The sequence below is a fragment of the Salvelinus sp. IW2-2015 genome, linkage group LG14 (genome assembly GCF_002910315.2).
Source record: "Salvelinus sp. IW2-2015 linkage group LG14, ASM291031v2, whole genome shotgun sequence".
In the NCBI taxonomy this organism is placed as follows: Eukaryota; Metazoa; Chordata; class Actinopteri; order Salmoniformes; family Salmonidae; genus Salvelinus; species Salvelinus sp. IW2-2015.
In genome coordinates this window covers 48,970,810-48,991,265 of record NC_036854.1, presented here as the reverse complement: position 1 = coordinate 48,991,265, position 20,456 = coordinate 48,970,810, and the positions used below count along the sequence as shown (strand labels likewise).

The 20,456-nt window shown below is 41.8% G+C and overlaps 1 protein-coding gene across 2 annotated transcripts in view; it reads right to left on the bottom strand.

Annotated features, from left to right (window-relative positions):
- LOC111973158 (receptor-type tyrosine-protein phosphatase N2) overlaps positions 1-20,456 on the bottom strand; it is a 275,436-nt gene that overhangs the window by 178,952 nt on the left and 76,028 nt on the right. For both annotated transcript variants that reach the window (XR_011480953.1, XM_024000412.2), the window contains exon 4: positions 23-267. Coding sequence is in view for 1 of the 2 variants with exons in the window: in XM_024000412.2 (XP_023856180.1) it covers positions 23-267 (245 nt within the window). In the remaining variant the exon portion in view is untranslated. The remainder of the gene's footprint in view (positions 1-22; positions 268-20,456) is intronic.

The window sequence follows — 20,456 nt, the reverse complement described above, 5'->3', positions numbered from 1 at the left end:
GGCTTCTCTATCGGGACATTACCTTAGTGAGGGGGCCCTCTCGCTGGGGCCCCTGGCGAGCAGTGCCAACAGACTGGGGAAGGAGACCAAGCTCTTGCAGGTACTTCTGGACGCCAAGCTCTCCCTTTCCAGTCTTGAGCTTCCTGGCTCCACCATAGAGTGTCAGGGAGGCAGAAGGGGGTTCCGGCCTTCGGATAGGAACCTTGCGTATCTTGGAAAGCTCTCTGGAGATCACCTGCTGGGTGGTAGCATCCTGCCATGTCAACCCTAGAGAGATGGAGTCGAGTGAATTGATGTTAAACCATGGTCATATTCATTAGTGCACACATAGCAAAACATTTTGCAATGGTAAAACACAAATGAGCGTTTCCTATTGGACAAGTCCTTCCTCGTTTCTGGCTGTTTTCTTCCATTTTGTGTCTAGTGTATACAACCCAAGTTACCACTCTGTTTGTGCAAGAATACCAACGTACATTCTCCCGTGTTGATCCACAGCAAATTAAAAGAGAGTGCTAAATCAACACTGTGGAGTCTGTGGACCCATAGACACACCGGAACAGTGTTAAATTAACACACTGCTTAGTGTAAAGCCTTATTCAAATATTTCCCATAGTGCCTTGCCTTTCGAGTAAATTGTAGAGTTACCACCCATGACACCATGGACTTCACCAAGTGAGATCCTAAACGAATATGTTTTCATAATCTATGCATTTTTGTAATACAATACCATATGTATTTCATAAGGCCTTATTTTGAGTGCAGGAAACTCATACATGTCACTTTAAACTAAAACCATGCCCATCATTATCATATTTCCCAGCATGCTCTATTGCAGGTAGATTTTTAGAATTGTTTGTTACAATATCTATGTTTGTGCATGTACATTGATTGATTAATTAATTAATTAATTGAGTCCCAAGGAGATGGTTTGTAGGTGGTTAGTAGATGGTTTGTAGATGGTTCGTAGATGTTCAGTAGACGTCAACATTTCAACTAACTATCCACTAACCCTAACTTTAGCCCAAACCTTATCCTAACCTTAACTCTTACCCTAACCCTTATTTTAAACGTAACCGTAACATTAGCAAGCGTTTGCTTATCAACAGATTGTTGATAGTATGACCATCTGTAGATCATCTATATGGGACTAACCAAATAAAGTGTGACCCTAGCATCTTACAGTTTGATGTTCAAGGTCGCCCTTGTGTGCCTCATTATAAAAGTAAACACTAAACCGATTTTATTGGAAAACATTGAGAACCTGAGACAGCAACAAAACAGAGGGTCATGCAATCAGTGAACACTGTAGCGTGGAGCTATCTGGCGGTGGCCTCTCTTGAATTCTGATTGCAGTGAACCTGAGGAAAAGCAAAGCGATACATGGCGCCCTCGCAGCAAGTCAACAAGCCCTGTGAGAATGTCACACTGCAGCCAAATGCAACGCCAACATCTCCACTAATTGCCAACACATACTCAGAATGCAAGGCTCCCGGGCAGGGGCACAACATAGCGCTGCCAAGGCCAGATGGAGCTACCCGGGCAAGAAGAGACCCAAAACAACATGGCCGCCTGGCCTCATTCCCAAAGAGCCGACAGGGACGGCTGCATTCCACTGCAGAAAAGCCCACAAAAATACCCCCGATAATATAATAATGCAGTGCACTATCCATCTGCATGGGTCAGACATGGAACGCAGTTTTACTGTTATTCTAATAGCATTGACAACGTTAAAGGACAATAACACAACTTTTCAACCTCATATTCATTATCTCTAGCACAATACCAGTGTCTAGGTATGTGAAAACGGCGCAATTCTATGATCTGTGGTTAAAAAGATATGAAGAAGGGTCCGAAAAAACCCTTCACTGTGAGCGTTTCTAGCCAGAGAGAGGGTGTTTTCTTGCTCCCAACATTACCAGGAATCTTATAGTATTTTGAAAATCACTGTTTTTAAAATGTTTTAACTTTTGACGTCATCAGCTAGAACTTTTTAACTTGATATGTTTTTCTACACAACGTAGAAATGCGCTGTTTTCACGTACAGTATAAAGACAATGGTATTGTGTTGTAGATAACGAAAATGAGGGTGAAAAGTGGTGGACTTGCCCTTTAAGTTAATGAGAAGACTCGTTATTGGAATGTATGGGTCTTATCCATAGACCATAGAATCCATGATATTTCGTGACTATTTCAGACATTCTCGCCTACAAAGTTAGCCTTCGTAGAGGTCCTATTTCTGAGAGTCAAAGAGACTAATGGAATTTGTGAATGATGGACAGGTAGAGTAGAGCAATAGGCTAGCAACCAGCCAGGACAGGAATGTTTAACCAAAAGTGTCTACATACAATATGACTTCATTAGCCTGGCCTGTCATCCATAACACGACTGGTATGTTATAATGCTCATCTCTATTCATGACCTCTAGATGAGGTTTTGGAACAATGTCGATCTGCCACTGATGTATCCCATGATACCCCCGACTAGACCGTGGAGCGTAGTGTCGAGGGTTGCGGAAAGTAATCCGTCCGTCAACCCCATCACAACACATAAAAATCGAATCAAATTGTATTTATCACAGTGAAATGTTTACTTACAAGCTCTTTCCCAATGATGCAGAGTTAAATAAGAAAATAATATAAACACAAATGAAAAATAAAACACACAGGAATGAAGCTATATACAAGGAGAACCATAACCATTGCAATGTGCAGGGATATGTGGTGATTGAGGTAGATGTGTATGTATAGGCAGGGGTAAAGTGACTAGTCAACAGGATATATAATACTAAAAGTCAAAAGAAGTATCTGCTGTGTGTGTGTGCCTATGTGTGTCTGTGTGTGTGTATTTTGGGTGTATGTGAGTGCATGTGTGTGTCAGTGTAAGTGTATGGATAGAGAACTGTGAGTGTGCATATAGCCAGTGCAGGTAGAGTCACTAGAGATAGTCCATACAGATAGTCCAGATAGCCATTGATTAGCTTTTCAACAGCCTAATTCCTTGGAGCCCGTTGGTCCAAGACCTGATTCTCCGGTACTACTTGCCTGGCGGTGGCACAGAGAACAGTCAATGGCTTGTGTGGCTGAGGTCTTTGGCAATAGTCTGGGTTTTCCTCAGACACCGCCTGGTGTAAAGGTGCTTCTCCCTCTTTTCCCCCTGCCCCGCTACAAAGTTTCTCCCTGCAGGCAGTCATTGAGTCCGAGGTGCTAAAGGAACTCCTTGAACTTAACCCCCAAAAAACATCTGGGTCAGATGGTTTAGACCCTTTCTTCTTTAAGGTTGCTGCCACTATCATCGCCAAGCCTATCTACAACCTTTTTAACCTGTCTCTCCTTTCTGGGGAGGTTCCCATTGATTGGAAGGCAGCCACGGTTTGTCCTTTATATAAAGGGGGATATAAAGCTGATCCTAACTGTTATAGGCCTATTTCTATTTTGCTAGTTTATCAAAAGAGTTGGAAAAACTTGTCAATAATCAACTGACTGGCTTTCTTAATGTCTATAGTATCCTCRCGGGTATGCAATCTGGTTTCCGTTCAGGTTATGGATGTATGACTGCAATCTTAAAGGTCATTGACGATGTCACCATTGTACTTGATTCTAAGCAATATTGCGCTGCCTTTTTTATTGACTTAGCCAAAGCTTTTGATACGGTAGACCATTCCATTCTTGTGGGCCGGCTAAGGAGTATTGGTGTCTCTGAGGGGTCTTTGGGCTGGTTTGCTAACTACCTCTCTCAAAGAGTGCAGTGTATAAAGTCAGAAAATCTGCTGTCTCAGCCACTGACTGTCACCAAGGGAGTACCCCAAGGCTCGATCCTAGGCCCCACACTCTTCTCAATTTACATCAACAACATAGCTCATAGCTCTCTCATCCATTTATATGCTGATGATACAGTCTTATATACTCAGCTGGCCTCTCCCCGGAGTTTGTGTTAAATGCTCTACAACAAAGCTTGCTTAGTGTCCAACAAGCTTTCTCTACCCTTAACCTTGTTCTGATCACCTCCAAAACAAAGGTCATGTGGTTTGGTAAGAAGAATGCCCCTCCTTCCACAGGTGTTATTACTACCTCTGAGAGTTTAGAGCTTGAGGTAGTCACCTCATACAAGTACTTGGGAGTGTAGCTATATAGCACACTGTCCTTCTTTCAGCACATATCAAAGCTGCAGGCTAAGGTTAAATCTAGACTTGGTTTCCTCTATTGTAATTGCTCCTCTCCTCTTTCATCCCAGCTGCCAAACTAAGCCAATGCTCCTTATAGGACACATCACTGCACTCTATACTCCTCTGTAAACTGGTCACCTGTTGCAAGACCCACTGGTTGATGCTTATTTATAAAACCCTCTTAGGCCTCACTCCCCCCTATCTGAGATATCTACTGCAGCCCTCATCCRCCACATACAACACCTGTTCTGCCAGTCACATTCTGTTAAAGGTCCCCAAAGCACACATATCCCTGGGTCGCTTGTCTTTTCAGTTCGCTGCAGCTAGCGACTGGAACGAGCTGCAACAAACACTCAAACTGGACAGTTTTATCTCAATCTTTTCATTCAAAGACTCAATCATGGACACTTACTGACAGTTGTTGCTGCTTTGTGTGATGTATTGTTGTCTCTACCTTCTTGCCCTTTGTGCTGTTGTCTGTGCACAATAATGTTTGTACCATGTTTTGCGCTGCTACCATGTTGTGTTGCTACCATGTTGTTGTTATGTTGTGTTGCAACCATGCTGTGTTGCAACCATGCTGTGTTGTCTTGTGTTGCTGCCTTGCTATGTTGTTGTCTTAGGTCTCTCTTTATGTAGTGTTGTGTTGTCACGCTTGTTGTGATTTGTGTTTTGTCCTATATTTATTTTGTATTTTTTAAATATTTTTAATCCCAGGCCCCCGTCCCCCAGGAGGCCTTTTGCCTTTTGGTAGMCCGTCATTGTAAATAACAATTTGTTCTTAACTGACTTGCCTAGTGAAATAAAGGTTAAATAAAATACAATAAATAAAAAGGTCCTGGATGGCAGGGAGCTCGGCCCCAGTGATGTACTGGGCCGTCTGCAACACACACTCTGTAGAGCTTTGCATACATTTTTGGTTTTCTAAATTAATTGTTGTTTTGTTGTTGTTTGAATCCCAGATTGCCCCTTCAAGTCTCAGTGGCAACAGCTGTGGTATTTAAAAAGAGACGTAAAGAAGTGTGATAGATTATTAAAAAATMTGTCCATCAACTGATGTTCAATTAATAATTCAACAAGTTTCAAACAAATTAATTGAGATAAGAGTTGAATAGAATAAAACAATTGTGCCAGAAAGTTTATACAAATTTATCCACTTCAATCATCTTTTACGGTGTCTTATTTGATTTAATGTGCCACAACGAGACACCTTTATTTTCCACAGWTAAGTTCCATATAGCTTTTTTAAAATTTTTGCTATAATGTTTGTACACAGAAAAGTATCCAGTGTCAAATCAACACACAATACCCTATGTTCAGTATTTCATAAGGTCTTATTTTAAGGTCTAGTTTTACCCTACAGGGGTCTGGAACTCATACACATTACTATGAACCAATATTTCCTAACACACTCTATTGCAGGTAAGATTTTTTGAATTGTTTGTTTCAATATCTATGTTTGTGCATTGATTGATTCATCTTATGCTATGCAAATATAAATTACATACATTTTCTAAACTAATCCAACATGTTACTTGGATTTATTGCACCCATTACTGAAATGGTTGTTCTAGTTTAGATGCTAATATCTGAGTCTTCCCAACCTTGGCCATCATCCTTAATGCAGATTACAGGTGTTAAAACTACAAAATGACTGATAACCCCACTCCACCTAAATTCAAATTGAAATTACACAGCACTTTACAAGTCAGAACAATGTGACTACAGGCCTGACACAGCCTGTAAACAATGAATTTTCAGCCACTGCATTACTCCAGGACAATTTAGTTTAGATGCTAAAGGAATACAACAATGGCTTGCTACCTTGAAGTCACAGCTAGACAACACATTTTAATATTTTTTATTTCACCTTTCATTAACCAGGTATACATACAGCAGCAGCATCATCATCATCATCATCATCATCATCAGCATCATCATCATCATCATCATCATCATCATGACTAAGCTTCTTGTAAGTGATTATGATATACCTCTACCATAGACCACTTAAACTAGTACAACACTTCCTCTCACGGGTGGCCAAAAATAACTACCTGAAAGCCACGCCCCCCCCCCTCCCCCACAAAGCCATGCCGCTAATATAATTTCCAAGTATGCATTGTCTTTTCAAGTTTCTACCCATGACTGTATTTGTTAGTGACAGAGAGATGCTTGTTCGATTCATTCATGTTAAGTGCCTTCCCCAACTGTGTTTTTTAGGTGAATGTTATCATTGAACTCTTGACAAATGTCCAGTTTCACAAGTCTATATTATGAAGCTGGGTGTAACCTATGATGATTCTGTGCTTTCAACTTTGTGGCAACAGTTTGGGGAAAGCCCTTTGCGGTTCTGAAATGACAATGATTCCATGCACAAAGTTAAGTTCATATAGAAATGGTTTGTTGAGATTTGTGTGGAAGAACTTGACTGGCCTGAATAGAGCCCTGACCTTAACTCCATCGAACACCTTAGGGATGAATTGGAACACTGACTGCGAGCCAGGCCTAATTGCCCAACATCAGTGCCCGACCTCACTAATGTTCTTGGGGCTGCCCGCAGTAATGTTTCAACATCTAGTGGATAGTGTACAAAGCTGTCATCAAGGTAAAGGGTGGCTACTTTGAAAAATCACAAATATAAAACACATTTTGATTTGTTGAACACTTTTTTTGTTTTGGTTACTACAGTACATAATTCCTTATGTGTTATTTCATAGTTTTGATGTCTTCACTATTATTCTACAATGTAGCAAATAGTAAAAATAAAGTAAACCCTGGAATGAGTAGGTGTCCAAACTATTGACTAGTACTACATATATGCACATACACACACATATATATATATATACACACATATATACATACATACATACATACATACATACATACATACATACATACATACATACATACATACATACATACATATATATATACCAGCAGTAGAGCATATTGGGAAATATGATAATGATGGGCGTGACTTTGGTTTAAAGTGATACGTGTGATTTTCTGGTCCCTGCATTAACGTGAAACTAGGCCCTCAAAATAAGGCCTTATGAAATACTCATGGTGTTGCGTAAACATTTTTCTTTTCTTACAATAATATATTTCCTTAGTATCTTACTTGGTGAAGTAATTGGACACAAAAAGGATGAATCAAATCAAATGTTATTTGTCACATGTGCCGATTACAACAGACCTTACAGTGAAATGCTTACTTACCAACAATGCAGTTCTAAGAAAAATAAGTGTTAATTAAAAAATAGATAAGTACAAAATAAAAATAAACTAATAACTAAAAGTAGAAGTAGCGAGGCTATATACAGGGGTACTGGTACAGAGTCAATGTGCAGGGGCACAGGTTAGTCGAGGTAATTGAGGTAATACAGTGGGGAGAACAAGTATTTGATACACTGCCGATTTTGCAGGTTTTCCTACTTACAAAGCATGTAGAGGTCTGTAATTTTTATCATAGGTACACTTCAACTGTGAGAGGCGGAATCTAAAKCAAAATTCCAGAAAATCACATTGTATGATTTTTAAGTAATTAATTTGCATTTTATTGCATGACATAAGTATTTGATACATCAGAAAAGCAGAACTTAAATATTTGGTACAGAAAACTTTGTTTGCAATTACAGAGATCATACGTTTCCTGTAGTTCTGACCAGGTTTGCACACACTGCAGCAGGATTTTGGCCCACTCCTCCATACAGACCTTCTCCAGATCCTTCAGGTGTTCGGGGCTGTCGCTGGGCAATACAGACTTTCAACTCCCTCCAAAGATTTTCTATTGGTTCAGTCTGGAGACTGGCTAGGCCACTCCAGGACTTGAGATGCTTCTTACGGAGCCACTCTTAGTGCCCTGGCTGTGTGTTTCGGGTCGTTGTCATGCTGGAAGATCCAGCCACGACCCATCTTCAATGCTCTTTACTGAGGGAAGGAGGTTGTTGGCCAAGATCTCGCAATACATGTCCCCTCATGCCTCCCACTCGTCAATACGGTGCAGTCATCCCTGTCCCCTTTCCAGGAAAAGCATCCCAAAGAATGATGTTATCCACTCCCATGCTTCACGTAGTGGATGGTGTCTTGGGTTGTAACTCATCCTTCTTCTTCCTCCAAACACGGCGAGTGGAGTTTAGACCAAAAGCTCTATTTTTGTCTCATCAGACCACCATGACCTTCTCCCATTCCTCCTCTGGATCATCCAGATGTCATTGGCAACTTCAGATGGGCCTGGACATGCGCTGGCTTGAGCAGGGGGACCTTGCGTGCGCTGCAGGATTTTAATCCATGATGGCGTAGTGTGTTACTAATGTGTTTCTTTGAGACTGTGGTCCCAGCTCTCTTCAGTCATTGACCAGGTCCTGCCGTGTAGTTCTGGGCTGATCCCTCACCTTCCTCGTCATCATTTGATGCCCCAAGAGGTGAGATCTTGCATGGAGCCCCAGACGAGGGTGATTGACCGTCATCTCAACTTCTTCCATTTTCGAATAATTGCGCCAACAGTTGTTGCCTTCTCACCAAGCTGCTTGCCTATTGTCCGTGTAGCCCATCCACAGCCTTGTGCAGGGTCTGCAATTTATATCTCTGATGTCCTTACACAGCTCTCTGATCTTGGCCATTGTGGAGAGGTTGGAGTCTGTTTGATTGAGTGTGTGGACAGGTGTCTTTTATACAGCTAATGAGTTCAAACAGGTGCAGTTAATACAGGTATTGAGTGGAGAACAGGAGGGTTTCTTAAAGAAAAACGAACAGGTCTGTGAGAGCCGAATCTTTACTGGTTAGTAGGTGATCAAATACTTATGTCATGCAATAAAATGCAAATTAATTACTTAAAAATCAAACAATGTGATTTTCTGGATTTTTGTTTTAGATTCCGTCTCTCACAGTTGAAGTGTACCTATGATAAAAATTACAGACCTCTACATGCTTTGTAAGTAGGAAAACCTGCAAAATCGGCAGTGTATCAAATACTTGTTCTCCCCACTGTATGTACATGTAGGTAGAGTTAAAGTGACTATGCATAGATAATAAACAGAGAGTAGCAGCAGCGTAAAAGAGGGGGGATAATGCAAATAGTCTGGGTAGCCATTTGATTAGCTGTTCAGGAGTCTTATGGCTTGGGGGTAGAAGCTGCCTTTTGGACCTAGACTTGGCGCTCCGGTACAGCTTGCCGTGTGGTGGGAGAGAAAAGTCTATGACTAGGCTGGCTGGAGTCTTTGACAATTTTTAGGGCCTTCCTCTGACACCGCCTGGTATAGAGGTTCTAAATGGCAGGAAGCTGTACTGGGCCGAACACACTACCCTCTGTAGTGCCTTGCGGTCGGAGGCCAAGCAGTTGCCATACCAGGCAGTGAAGCAACCKGTCAGGATGCTCTCGATGGTGCAGCTGTAGAACCTTTTGAGGATCTGAGGACCCATGCCAAATCTTTTAAGTCTCCTGAGGGGCAATATGCTTTGTCGTGCCCACTTCGTGACTGTCTTGGTGAGTTTGAACCATGATAGTTTGTTGGTGATGTGGACACCAAGGAGCTTGAAGCTCTCAACCTGCTCCACTGCAGCCCCATCGATGAGAATGGGGGCATGCTCAGTCCTCCTTTTCCTGTAGTCCACAATCATCTCCTTTGTCTTGATCCCGTTGAGGGAGAGGTTGTTATCCTGGCATCACATGGCCAGGTCTCTGACTTCCTCCCTATAAGCTATCTCATTGTTGTCGGTGATCAGGCCTGCCACTGTTGTGTCATCGGCAAACTTAATGATGGTGTTGGAGTTGTGACTGGCCATGCAGTCATGAGTGAACAGGGAGTACAGGAGGGGACCAAGCACGCACCCCTGAGGGAACCCCGTGTTGACGATCAGCGTGGCAGATGTGTTGTTACCTACCCCGTAATGAAGTCCAGGATCAAGTTGCAGAGGAAGGTGTTTAGTCCCAGGGTCCTTAGCTTAGTGATGAGCTCTGAAGGCACTATGGTGTTGAACGCTGAGCTGTAGTCAATGAATAGCATTCTCACATAGGTGTTCCTTTTCTCCAGGTTGGAAAAGGCAGTGTGGAGTGCAATAGAGATTGCATCATCCGTGGAGCTGTTGGGGCTTTAAGCAAATTGGGGGTCTAGGGTGGGTCTAGGGTTTCTGGGGTAATGGTGTTSATGTGAGCCATGACCAGCCTTTCAAAGCACTTCATGGCTACAGACGTGAGTGCTACAGGTCGGTAGTCATTTAGGTAGGTTACCTTAGTGTTCTTGGGCACAGGAACTATTGTGGTCTGTTTGAAACATGTTATTACAGTCAGTCAGGGACAGGTTGAAAATGTCAGTGAAGACACTTGGCAGTTGGTCAGTGCATGCTCGGAGTACACTTCATGGTAATCCATCTGTTGACCTGTTTAAAGGTTTTACTCATATCGGCTACGGAGAGCATGATCACACATTCGTACGGGACAACTGATGCTCTCATGCATGCTTCAGTGTTACTTGCCTCGAAGCGAGTATAGAAGTAATTTAGCTCATCTGGTAGGCTAGTGTCACTGGGCAGGTCATGGCTGTGCTTCCCTTTGTAGTCTGTAATAGTTTGCAAGCCCTGSCACATCCGACGAGCATCGGAGCCGGTGCAGTACGATTCAATCTTAGTCCTGTACTGACGCTTTGCCTGTTTGATGGTTCGTCGGAGGGCATAGCGGGATTTCTTATAAGCTTCRGGGTTAGAGTCCCGCTCCTTGAAAGCGGCAGCAACCCTTTAGCCTAGTGCGGATGTTGCCTATAATCCATTGCTTCTGTTTGGGGTATGTACGTACAGTCACTCTGGGGACGACGTCATCAATGCACTTATTGATGAAGCCAGTGACTGATGTGGTGTACTCCTCAATGCCATCGGAAGAATCCCGGAACATATTCCAGTCTGTGCTAGCAAAACAGTCCTGTAGCTTAGCATCTGCTTCATCTGACCACTTCTTGATTGACCAAGTCACTGGTGCTTCCTGCTTTAGTTTTTGCTTGTAAACAGGAATCAGGAGGATAAAATTATGGTCAGATTTGCCAAATGGAGGGCGAGGAAGAGCTATATATGAGTCTCTGTGAAGGTGGTCTATAGTTTTTTCCCCTCTGGTTGCACATTTAACATGCTGGTAGAAAATTTGGTAAAACTGATATAAGTTTCCCTGCATTAAAGTCCCCGGCCACTAGGAGCGTCGCCTCTGGAGGAGAGTTTTCCTGTTTGGTTATGGCCGTATACAGCTCATTGAGTGCGGTCTTAGTGCCAGCATCGGTTTGTGTTGGTAAATAGACAGCTACAAAGAATATAGATGAAAACTCTCTTGGTAAAGAGTGTGGTCTACAACTTATCGTGATATACTCTACCTTAGGCAAGCAAAACCTCGAGACTTCCTTACTATTAGATTTCGTGCACCACTGTTGTTTACAAATATACACAGACCACCACCCCTTGTCTTACCGGAGGCGGCTGTTCTATCTTGCCGATGCAGCGCAAAACCCACCAGCTGTATTTTATTTATGTTGTCGTTCAGCCACGACTCGTTGAAACATAAGATATTACAGTTTTTAATYTCCCATTGGTAGGATATAGGTGAGCATAGTTTGTCTATTTTGTTATCCAATGATTGTACGTTGGCTAACAGGACTGATAGTAAAGGCAGATTACCCACTCGCCGTCGGATCCTTACAAGGCACCCCGACCTACGTCCCCGATAACTCTGTCTCTTTCTCCTGCGAATGATGGGGATGAAGGCCTCATTGGGTGTCTGAAGTAAYTCCTTRGCATCCGACTCATTAATGAATAAATCTTCTACCAGTACGAGGTGAGTGATTCCTGTCCCTGATATCCAGAAGCTCTTTTCGGTCATAAGAGAAGGTGTCAGAAATATTATGTACCAAATAAATTACCCAAAAACCACATTCACTATGAGACCATAAAACAGCAGCCATGTTCTCTGTTGCATGAATGCAACAARCAGTTGTCTGTCACTAACAAATACAGTTATGGATGGTAACTCTACAATTCACTTGTTAAGGCAAGGCACTCTGGGAAATATTTATATAAGGTTTTACACTAAGCAGTATGTTGAGAAATTCAGAACAAATGTGCGGATACAAAGAAATACAATTTATAAGTCAAACATTCTGGGGAAATATTCCACTCGTCAGAACACTGTTTCAGCAGTTGACATTCCCATTTACAGAAGCCCATGCGTTGGCTCAAATCAACTGTGGACTAAGAAATGTCCAACCCACACATGACTCACAAGTTGTTCAACAATAATACTCCACTTTTTTACCTAAGAGTTCCATTTTCACATACTGTGGCATAGAGGAAGTAAATACGCCTACATGGTCCAAAAGTAGTACTAGATCTGAGATCTTCAACACCAAATACAGCTGGAATCATTAGCTTAGCTATAGAAAGCTCTTCAAAATAGCTTACATAACAGCTTACATTTGTGAGTCTGTGTGAATAAGCATACACTATGCACATCTAAGACAGCAAACCGTATATAATGTAATTATAACAGAGTGTGGGTGAGAAATTACATATTGTATGCAGACCTGTGTTCAAATTCTATTTGAAGTCATTTCAAATAATTTTGTTGGGTTTAATTGAGCTTGCCTGGCGCAATGGAATCAATAGTATAGTCACAAAGCTGTGAAACCCACCCATCTGGAACTACAGGCAGGCTAAAGCAAATTATAACAGAATTTGAAAGAGTTAAAATAGTATTTTAAAACCAGGTCTGATTGTATGTTTTGTTGTTCTGGAAGATACACCTCAACGCAAAGACACACAGCCACCGATGAGCACGTATAGAACCTGTGTAGAGGGAGATCAGTAGTGCTGAAATGACCCACTGTCTGTTTGTGGTCATTGCACCTTCCTGACTGGCTAGATGATCATAGCGATAGCACGGATGCAAGCGTCACAATGAATGATCTTACTTCACTTGTCTTGAGAGTGAGTGAGGAATGAGGATTCACTCTGCTTTGCACATGGATCAAGGGTGATGCTGAAGGGTCAACCTGCTGTAGAGCAGGGAGCCTGGTCCTTATTACAGATAGCCGAGGTAGACAGAGAGAGCAGAACCCGTGGTGTAGCGGTAAAGCTCCATGGTTCTGACCTAATATATGCTTCTCCCCACTGAAGACCAGGCTTCAATGCCTGTGTCTTTTCTTCCATCCGCCAGTCTCCCCTTATTGTTTTACAACTGTCTAAATAAAGTGAGGGGAAAAGGTAGTCAGTGAGGGCGTCGAGACAGAGATAGATAGTGACGTAAGAAAACACTTTTGAAATCGGGTGAAGAAAAGAAATGCATTCGCATCTGGTATAGGTTCCCCTGCACGAAATGTGGCATAATCCAATGAAAATACAAAAATTATCAAGAGATCATTTGCATGTCACACACGCGCATGCGCGCAATGTTATACAATGCTATCAAAAGCCTGATGGTAAAACAAATCAGACAGAAGCCTTGAAAGCATCGCTGTATGATGCGTGGACACACTGTGTTTGCACGCTATGAATCCCAAAGTCGCCTTCGCACATAGCCCCGTCGGAGCATGCTAATTTAAAGTCATTTGCAGTGGATGACAGTCTCTTGCACTCGGAGGCGGCGTGTGGAAAATGTAATAGCCGATAATGCTCCCTCCCAGTAGGGATACGGCCAAACAAAGCAAGGAACACGGAAAACAAGAGAAACCCTTTTTGTGTCTGGTCAATTTCTATTGGTCTAATGACATTGGATGTCGTGCGCAGAGCCCAGATTGTATGATTTCTTCTACAGCAACTCAGATGCAAGATAACGAGAATTGCAAATCGATGCAATTGATGTTCCTCCTTTCTTCTCCTCCATTTAGGTTACAGTGCAATAGTCTCAATCGCCCTGTCTGCTCTTCAACAGGGGAACGTCTCAACGATGACAGACACTTCAATAGGGATAAAGCCGATAAGATGTAAAACACATTGAAGCATAGACAGTGCAGTGATTTTTTTAAAAGATAAGACTAGTCTTTAGATATGGTTCTATGAGACACAAGCAAAACTGAGCCGGGTTTAACCGGAGCTCAAGACTGAGCAGCGCCAGCAAAAGTGTGTGATGGAGGGAGGATGACATTTCAGWGATATTAACACCTGGAAATAGAGCTGGAACAAACTGACACACCTACTCTCATCCTCCTAAGTCTCATCCGTTTATTTCAGAGAAGTAATTCGATTAAATGCTGTGGTCTCACGCTGTGCCTAGTATTCATTTCTCCGTTTATAATTTCCTATGGATGCCCGCTTATTTTTTTTTATGGTTTTCAACACTCGTTTACGTCTGTTATAAAAGATTAAGCTTAAAGTGGCCTGTAAAGCCAATTACCTGGGAGAGGTTTGTGCTTTGTGGTCACGGTTTGTGCTGAAGGTATCTGCTGCCCTCTGGCTGAGACAGCCTGTAGTTGCAGATGTTTCAGATAGTCTTGTAGCCAGAATACAACTGAGGATAATGATATTGGATGTTATATATACTGCATGAATGTGAATGAGACCTGGAATTACATATATAATTTAATTTGATGATTTTTTTTAAGGTCATGAATGAAAGCATATACTTACTTTGGTAATGCACTAGTCAAAAACCTAATGTTAAAACTAAATTGAGCCATACCATCAACTGTCTAACACTTTCCTTTTTTTAGTTCCATTGGATACACTTCCGCTAGAGCACATGAACTAATTAGCCTAGTGAATCCATTTGTGCTATTACACTGTGTCAATTAAAAAGCTTCAGATGTCTGGTCTTGGCTGGAGGCACCAAACGATTGGTCGATTTCATCTGCCACCGTGACAGACAGCAGACCAACATGAGAGAGAGAGAGAGAGAGAGAGAGAGAGAGAGAGAGACTTCATTGTGTTTTCGTTGGTCACCAGCCTACATTGTGTTTTCGTTGGTCACCAGCCCTCGTTGTGTTTTGGACAATGGTCACCAGTGTATGCCGGACACAAATTAGACTACCTAAAGCATCTAAACTGGAACAACCAGTTCAGTATCAGGTGCAATAAGTCCAACTAACAGATTGTATTAGTAAAAAAAAATATATACAAAAATAATAATAAGTTATTTATCATTGTGTAGCATAGGTATATGCAAAAACACATATTCAAGCAAACAATTCTAGAAATCTAACTGTAACTGTATTTTTTTGCATATCAGGAAGGGTTCTTTACAGCTGTGATGGTTGGATAGAGCTCATTATAGCCAAACTGTTTGGTTAAAATTTCCCATGGTTCATTTTCATGCCAGAAATGCAGAAAACACATTTCAGTTGAATACATTCAGTTGTACAACTGACTAGGTTTTCCCCTCACCTGGCCTTCCTTCCACACTATCAGGTCAGTGAACATGACAGAAATCAGCCACAAGTTACTGTGAATTTCACAATAACTATTTACAGCAAGTTCTTGAAAATTAAGCAAGAACTTCCCAGTCACCTACTGGAAAATACACAAACTCTTAACAAAGGTTTAATTTGTTTGCATAAAATAATTCTTACAATTCAAATATATATATATATTTCAAATCAAATGTTATTTGTCACATGCGCCGAATACAACAGTTGTAGACCTCACAGTGAAATGCTTACTTACAAGCCCTTAACCAACAATACAGTTTTAAGAAAAATAGCAAAAAAAAGAAATGAATAAAAGTAACAAATAATTARAGAGCAGAAGTAAAATAACAATAGCGAGGCATTATCCAAGGGGTACTGGTACAGAGTCAATGTGCGTGGGCACTGTTTAGTCGAGGTAATTGAGGTAATCTGTACATGTAGGTAGAGTTATTAAAGTGACTATGCATAGATCCTTTTGGGGCGGCAGGTAGCCTAGTGGTTAGAGCGTTGGGGCAGTAACCAAAAGTTTGCTGGATTGAATCCCTGAGCTGACAAGATAAAAGTTGTTCTTCAGTTGTTCTTCCCCTGATCAAGGCAGTTAACCCACTGTTCCCTGGTAGGCTGTCATTGTAAGTAAGAGTATGTTCTTAACTGACTTGCCTAGTTAAATTTAAGAGAATAACAGAGAGTAGCAACAGCGTAAAGAACGGGGCAGTGCAAATAGTTTGGGTAGCCATTTGATTAGATGTTCAGGAGTCTTATGGCTTGGGGGTAGAAGCTGTTTAAAAGCCTCTTGGACCTAGATTTGGCACTCCGGTACCGCTTGCCGTGCGGTAGCAGAGAGAACAGTCTATGACTAGGGTGGCTGGAGTCTTTGACAATTGTTAGGGCCTTCCTTTGACACCGCCTTGTATAGAGCTCCTGAATGGCAGGAAGCTTGGCCCCAGTGATGTACTGGGCCGAACGCACTACCCTCTGTAGTGCCTTGCGGTCGGAGGCCAAACAGTTGCCATACCAGGCAGTGATCCAACCCGTCAGGATGCTCTCGATGGTGCAGCTGTGGAACCTTTTGAGGATCTGAGGACTCATGCCAAATCTTTTAAGTCTCCTGAGGGGGAATAGGTTTTGTCGTGGACCATGTTAGTTTGTTGGTGATGTGGACGCCAAGGAACTATATATATATATGGATATACACACAGTTGAAGTCGGAAGTTTACACCTTAGCCAAATACATTTCAACTCAGTTTTTCACAATTGCTGACATTTAATCTTAGTAAATATTCCGTTTTAGGTCAGTTAGGATTACCACATTATTTTAAGAATGTGAAATATCAGAATAATAGTAGAGAGAATGATTAATTTCAGATTTTATTTCTTTCATCACAATCCCAGTGGGTCAGAAGTTTACATACACTCAATTAGTATTTTGTAGCATTGGCTTTAAATTGTTTAACTTGGGTCAAACGTTTCGGGTAGCCTTCCACAAGCTACCCACAATAAGTTGGGTGAATTTTGTCCCATTCCTCCTGACAGAGCGGGTGTAACTAAGTCAGGTTTGTAGGCCTCCTTGCTCGCACATGCTTTTTCAGTTCTGCCCAAAAAATTTCCATAGGATTGAGGTCAGGGCTTTGTGATGGCCACTCCAATACCTTGACTTTCTTGTCCTTAAGCCATTTTGCCACAACTTTGGAAGTATGCTTGGGGTCATTGTCCATTTGGAAGACCCATTTGCGACCAAGCTTTAACTTCCTGACTGACGTCTTGAGATGTTGCTTCAATATACCCACATAATTTTCTTGCCTCATGATGCCATCTATTTTGTGAAGTGCACCAAACCTTTTTGCTGCAAAGCACACCCACAACATGATGCTGCCACCCCTGTGCTTCACGGTCGGGATGGTGTTCTTCGGCTTGTAAGCCTCCCCCTTTTTCCTCCAAACATAATGATGGTCATTGCGGCCAAACAGTTATATTTTTGTTTCATCAGACTCCTTGCTGAGTGGCCTTTCAGGTTATGTCGATATACGACTCGTTTTACTGTGGATATAGATACTTTTGTACCTGTTTCCTCCAGCATCTTCACAAGGTCCTTTGCTGTTGATCTGGGATCTATTTGCACTTTTCGCGCCAAAGTACATTCATCTCTAGGAGACAGAACGAGTCTCCTTCCTGAGCGGTATGACGGCTGCGTGGTCCCATGGTGTTTATACTTGCGTACTATTGTTTGTACAGATGAACGTGGTACCTTCAGGCGTTTGGAAATTGCTCCCAAGGATGAACCAGACTTGTGGAGGTCTACAATTGTTTTTCTGAGGTCTTGGCTGATTTCTTTAGATTTTCCCATTTTCCCAGTCAAGCAAAGAGGCACAGAGTTTGAAGGTCGTCCTTGAAATACATCCACAGGTACACCTCCAATTGACTCAAATTATGTCAATTAGCCTATCAGAATCTTCTAAAGCCATGACATCATTTTCTCGAATTTTCCAAGCTGTTGAAAGGCACAGTCAACTTAGTGTATATGTAAACTTCTAACCCACTGGAATTGTGATACAGTGAATTATAAGTGAAATAATCTGTCTGTAAAACAATTGTTGGAAAAATGACTTGTCATGCACAAAGTAGATGTACTGACCAACTTGCCAAAACTATAGTTTGTTAACAAGAAATTTGTAGAGTGGTTGAAAAATTWGTTTTAAGSACTCCAACCTAAGTACAGTGGGGCAAAAAAGTATTTAGTCAGCCACCAATTGTGCAAGTTCTCCCACTTAAAAAGATGAGAGAGGCCTGTAATTTTCATCATAGGTACACTTCAACTATGACAGACAAAATGAGAAAAAAAATCCAGAAAATCACATTGTAGGATTTTTAAAGAATTTATTTGCAAATTATGGTGGAAGAATAAGTATTTGGTCAATAACAAAAGTTTATCTCAATACTTGGTTATATACCTTTGTTGGCAATGACAGAGGTCAAACATTTCTGTAAGTCTTCACAAGGTTTTCACACACTGTTGCTGGTATTTTAGCCCATTCCTCCATGCAGATCTCCTCTAGAGCAGTGATGTTTTGGGGCTGTTGCTGAGCAACACGGACTTTCAACTCCCTCCAAAGATTTTCTATGGGGTTGAGATCTGGAGACTGGCTAGGCCACTCCAGGACCTTGAAATGCTTCTTACGAAGCCACTCCTTCGTTGCCCGGGCGGTGTGTTTGGGATCATTGTCATGCTGAAAGACCCAGCCACGTTTCATCTTCAATGCCCTTGCTGATGGAAGGAGGTTTTCACTCAAAATCTCACGATACATGGCCCCATTCTTTCTTTCCTTTACACGGATCAGTCGTCCTGGTCCCTTTGCAGAAAAATAGCAGCCCCAAAGCATGATGTTTCCACCCCCATGCTTCACAGTAGGTATGGTGTTCTTTGGATGCAACTCAGCATTCTTTGTCCTCCAAACACGACGAGTTGAGTTTTTACCAAAAAGTTCTATTTTGGTTTCATCTGACCATATGACATTCTCCCAATCTTCTTCTGGATCATCCAAATGCTCTCTAGCAAACTTCAGACGGGCCTGGACATGTACTGCTTAAGCAGGGGGACACGTCTGGCACTGCAGGATTTGAGTCCCTGGCGGCGTAGTGTGTTACTGATGGTAGGCTTTGTTACTTTGGTCCCAGCTCTCTGCAGGTCATTCACTAGGTCCCCCCGTGTGGTTCTGGGATTTTTGCTCACCGTTCTTGTGATCATTTTGACCCCACGGGGTGAGATCTTGCGTGGAGCCCCAGATCGAGGGAGATTATCAGTGGTGTTGTATGTCTTCCATTTCCTAATAATTGCTCCCACAGTTGATTTCTTCAAACAAAGCTGCTTACCTATTGCAGATTCAGTCTTCCCAGCCTGGTGCAGGTCTACAATTTTGTTTCTGATGTCCTTTGACAGCTCTTTGGTCTTGGCCATAGTGAAGTTTGGAGTGTGACTGTTTGAGGTTGTGGACAGGTGTCTTTTATACTGATAACACGTTCAAACAGGTGCCATTAATACAGGCAACAAGTAGAGGACAGAGGAGCCTCTTAAAGAAGAAGTTACAGGTCTGTGAGAGCCAGAAATCTTGCTTTTTTGTAGGTGACCAAATACTTATTTTCAACCATAATTTGCAAATAAATTCTTTAAAAATCCTACAATGTGATTTTCTGGATTTTTTTTCTCATTTTGTCTGTCATAGTTGAAGTGTACCTATGATGAAAATTACAGGCCTCTCTCATCTCTTTAAGTGGGAGAACTTGCACAATTGGTGGCTGACTAAATACTTTTTTGCCCCACTGTATATGTAAACTTCCGACTTCAACTGCATATATATATATATACTACTATTCAAACGTTTGTACACACCTACTCATTCCAGGGTTTTCATTTATTTTGTACTATTTCTACATTCTAGAATAATAGAGAAGACATCAAAAATAGGAAAAAACACAAGGAATCATGTAGTAWCTAAAAAATGGTTAAATCAAAATGTATTTCATATTTGAGATGCCATATGAGCATCTCTTGTAATTTAACCTATTTCTTAAGTTATTTTTGCGCATTTGATATTGCATGCAGGGCTCAAAATTCCTCGACCATGGCTGGCAAGTGAACTGCCTAAAATAACATTGCGGGACTGCAATTGGGTTTGGGACCAGTTGTTTTGGTAGTGGGTGGGAGTCTGGCAACCAGTTCTTGTGGTAGCGGGTGGGAATCGGACAGAAAGCCAACGGGTGTGGTATGCAGATCTCTAATATAAAGCCCCACAGTGGAGGTGTTATAATGCCCATAAAACTGGGTAATGGTCAAACAGGGAAATGGTTCCAATTGTTTTTCCACCATTCATTTTTCCCATCGGGGATTTTAGAAACACTTAAAATAAGGGCTGTGTTTCATG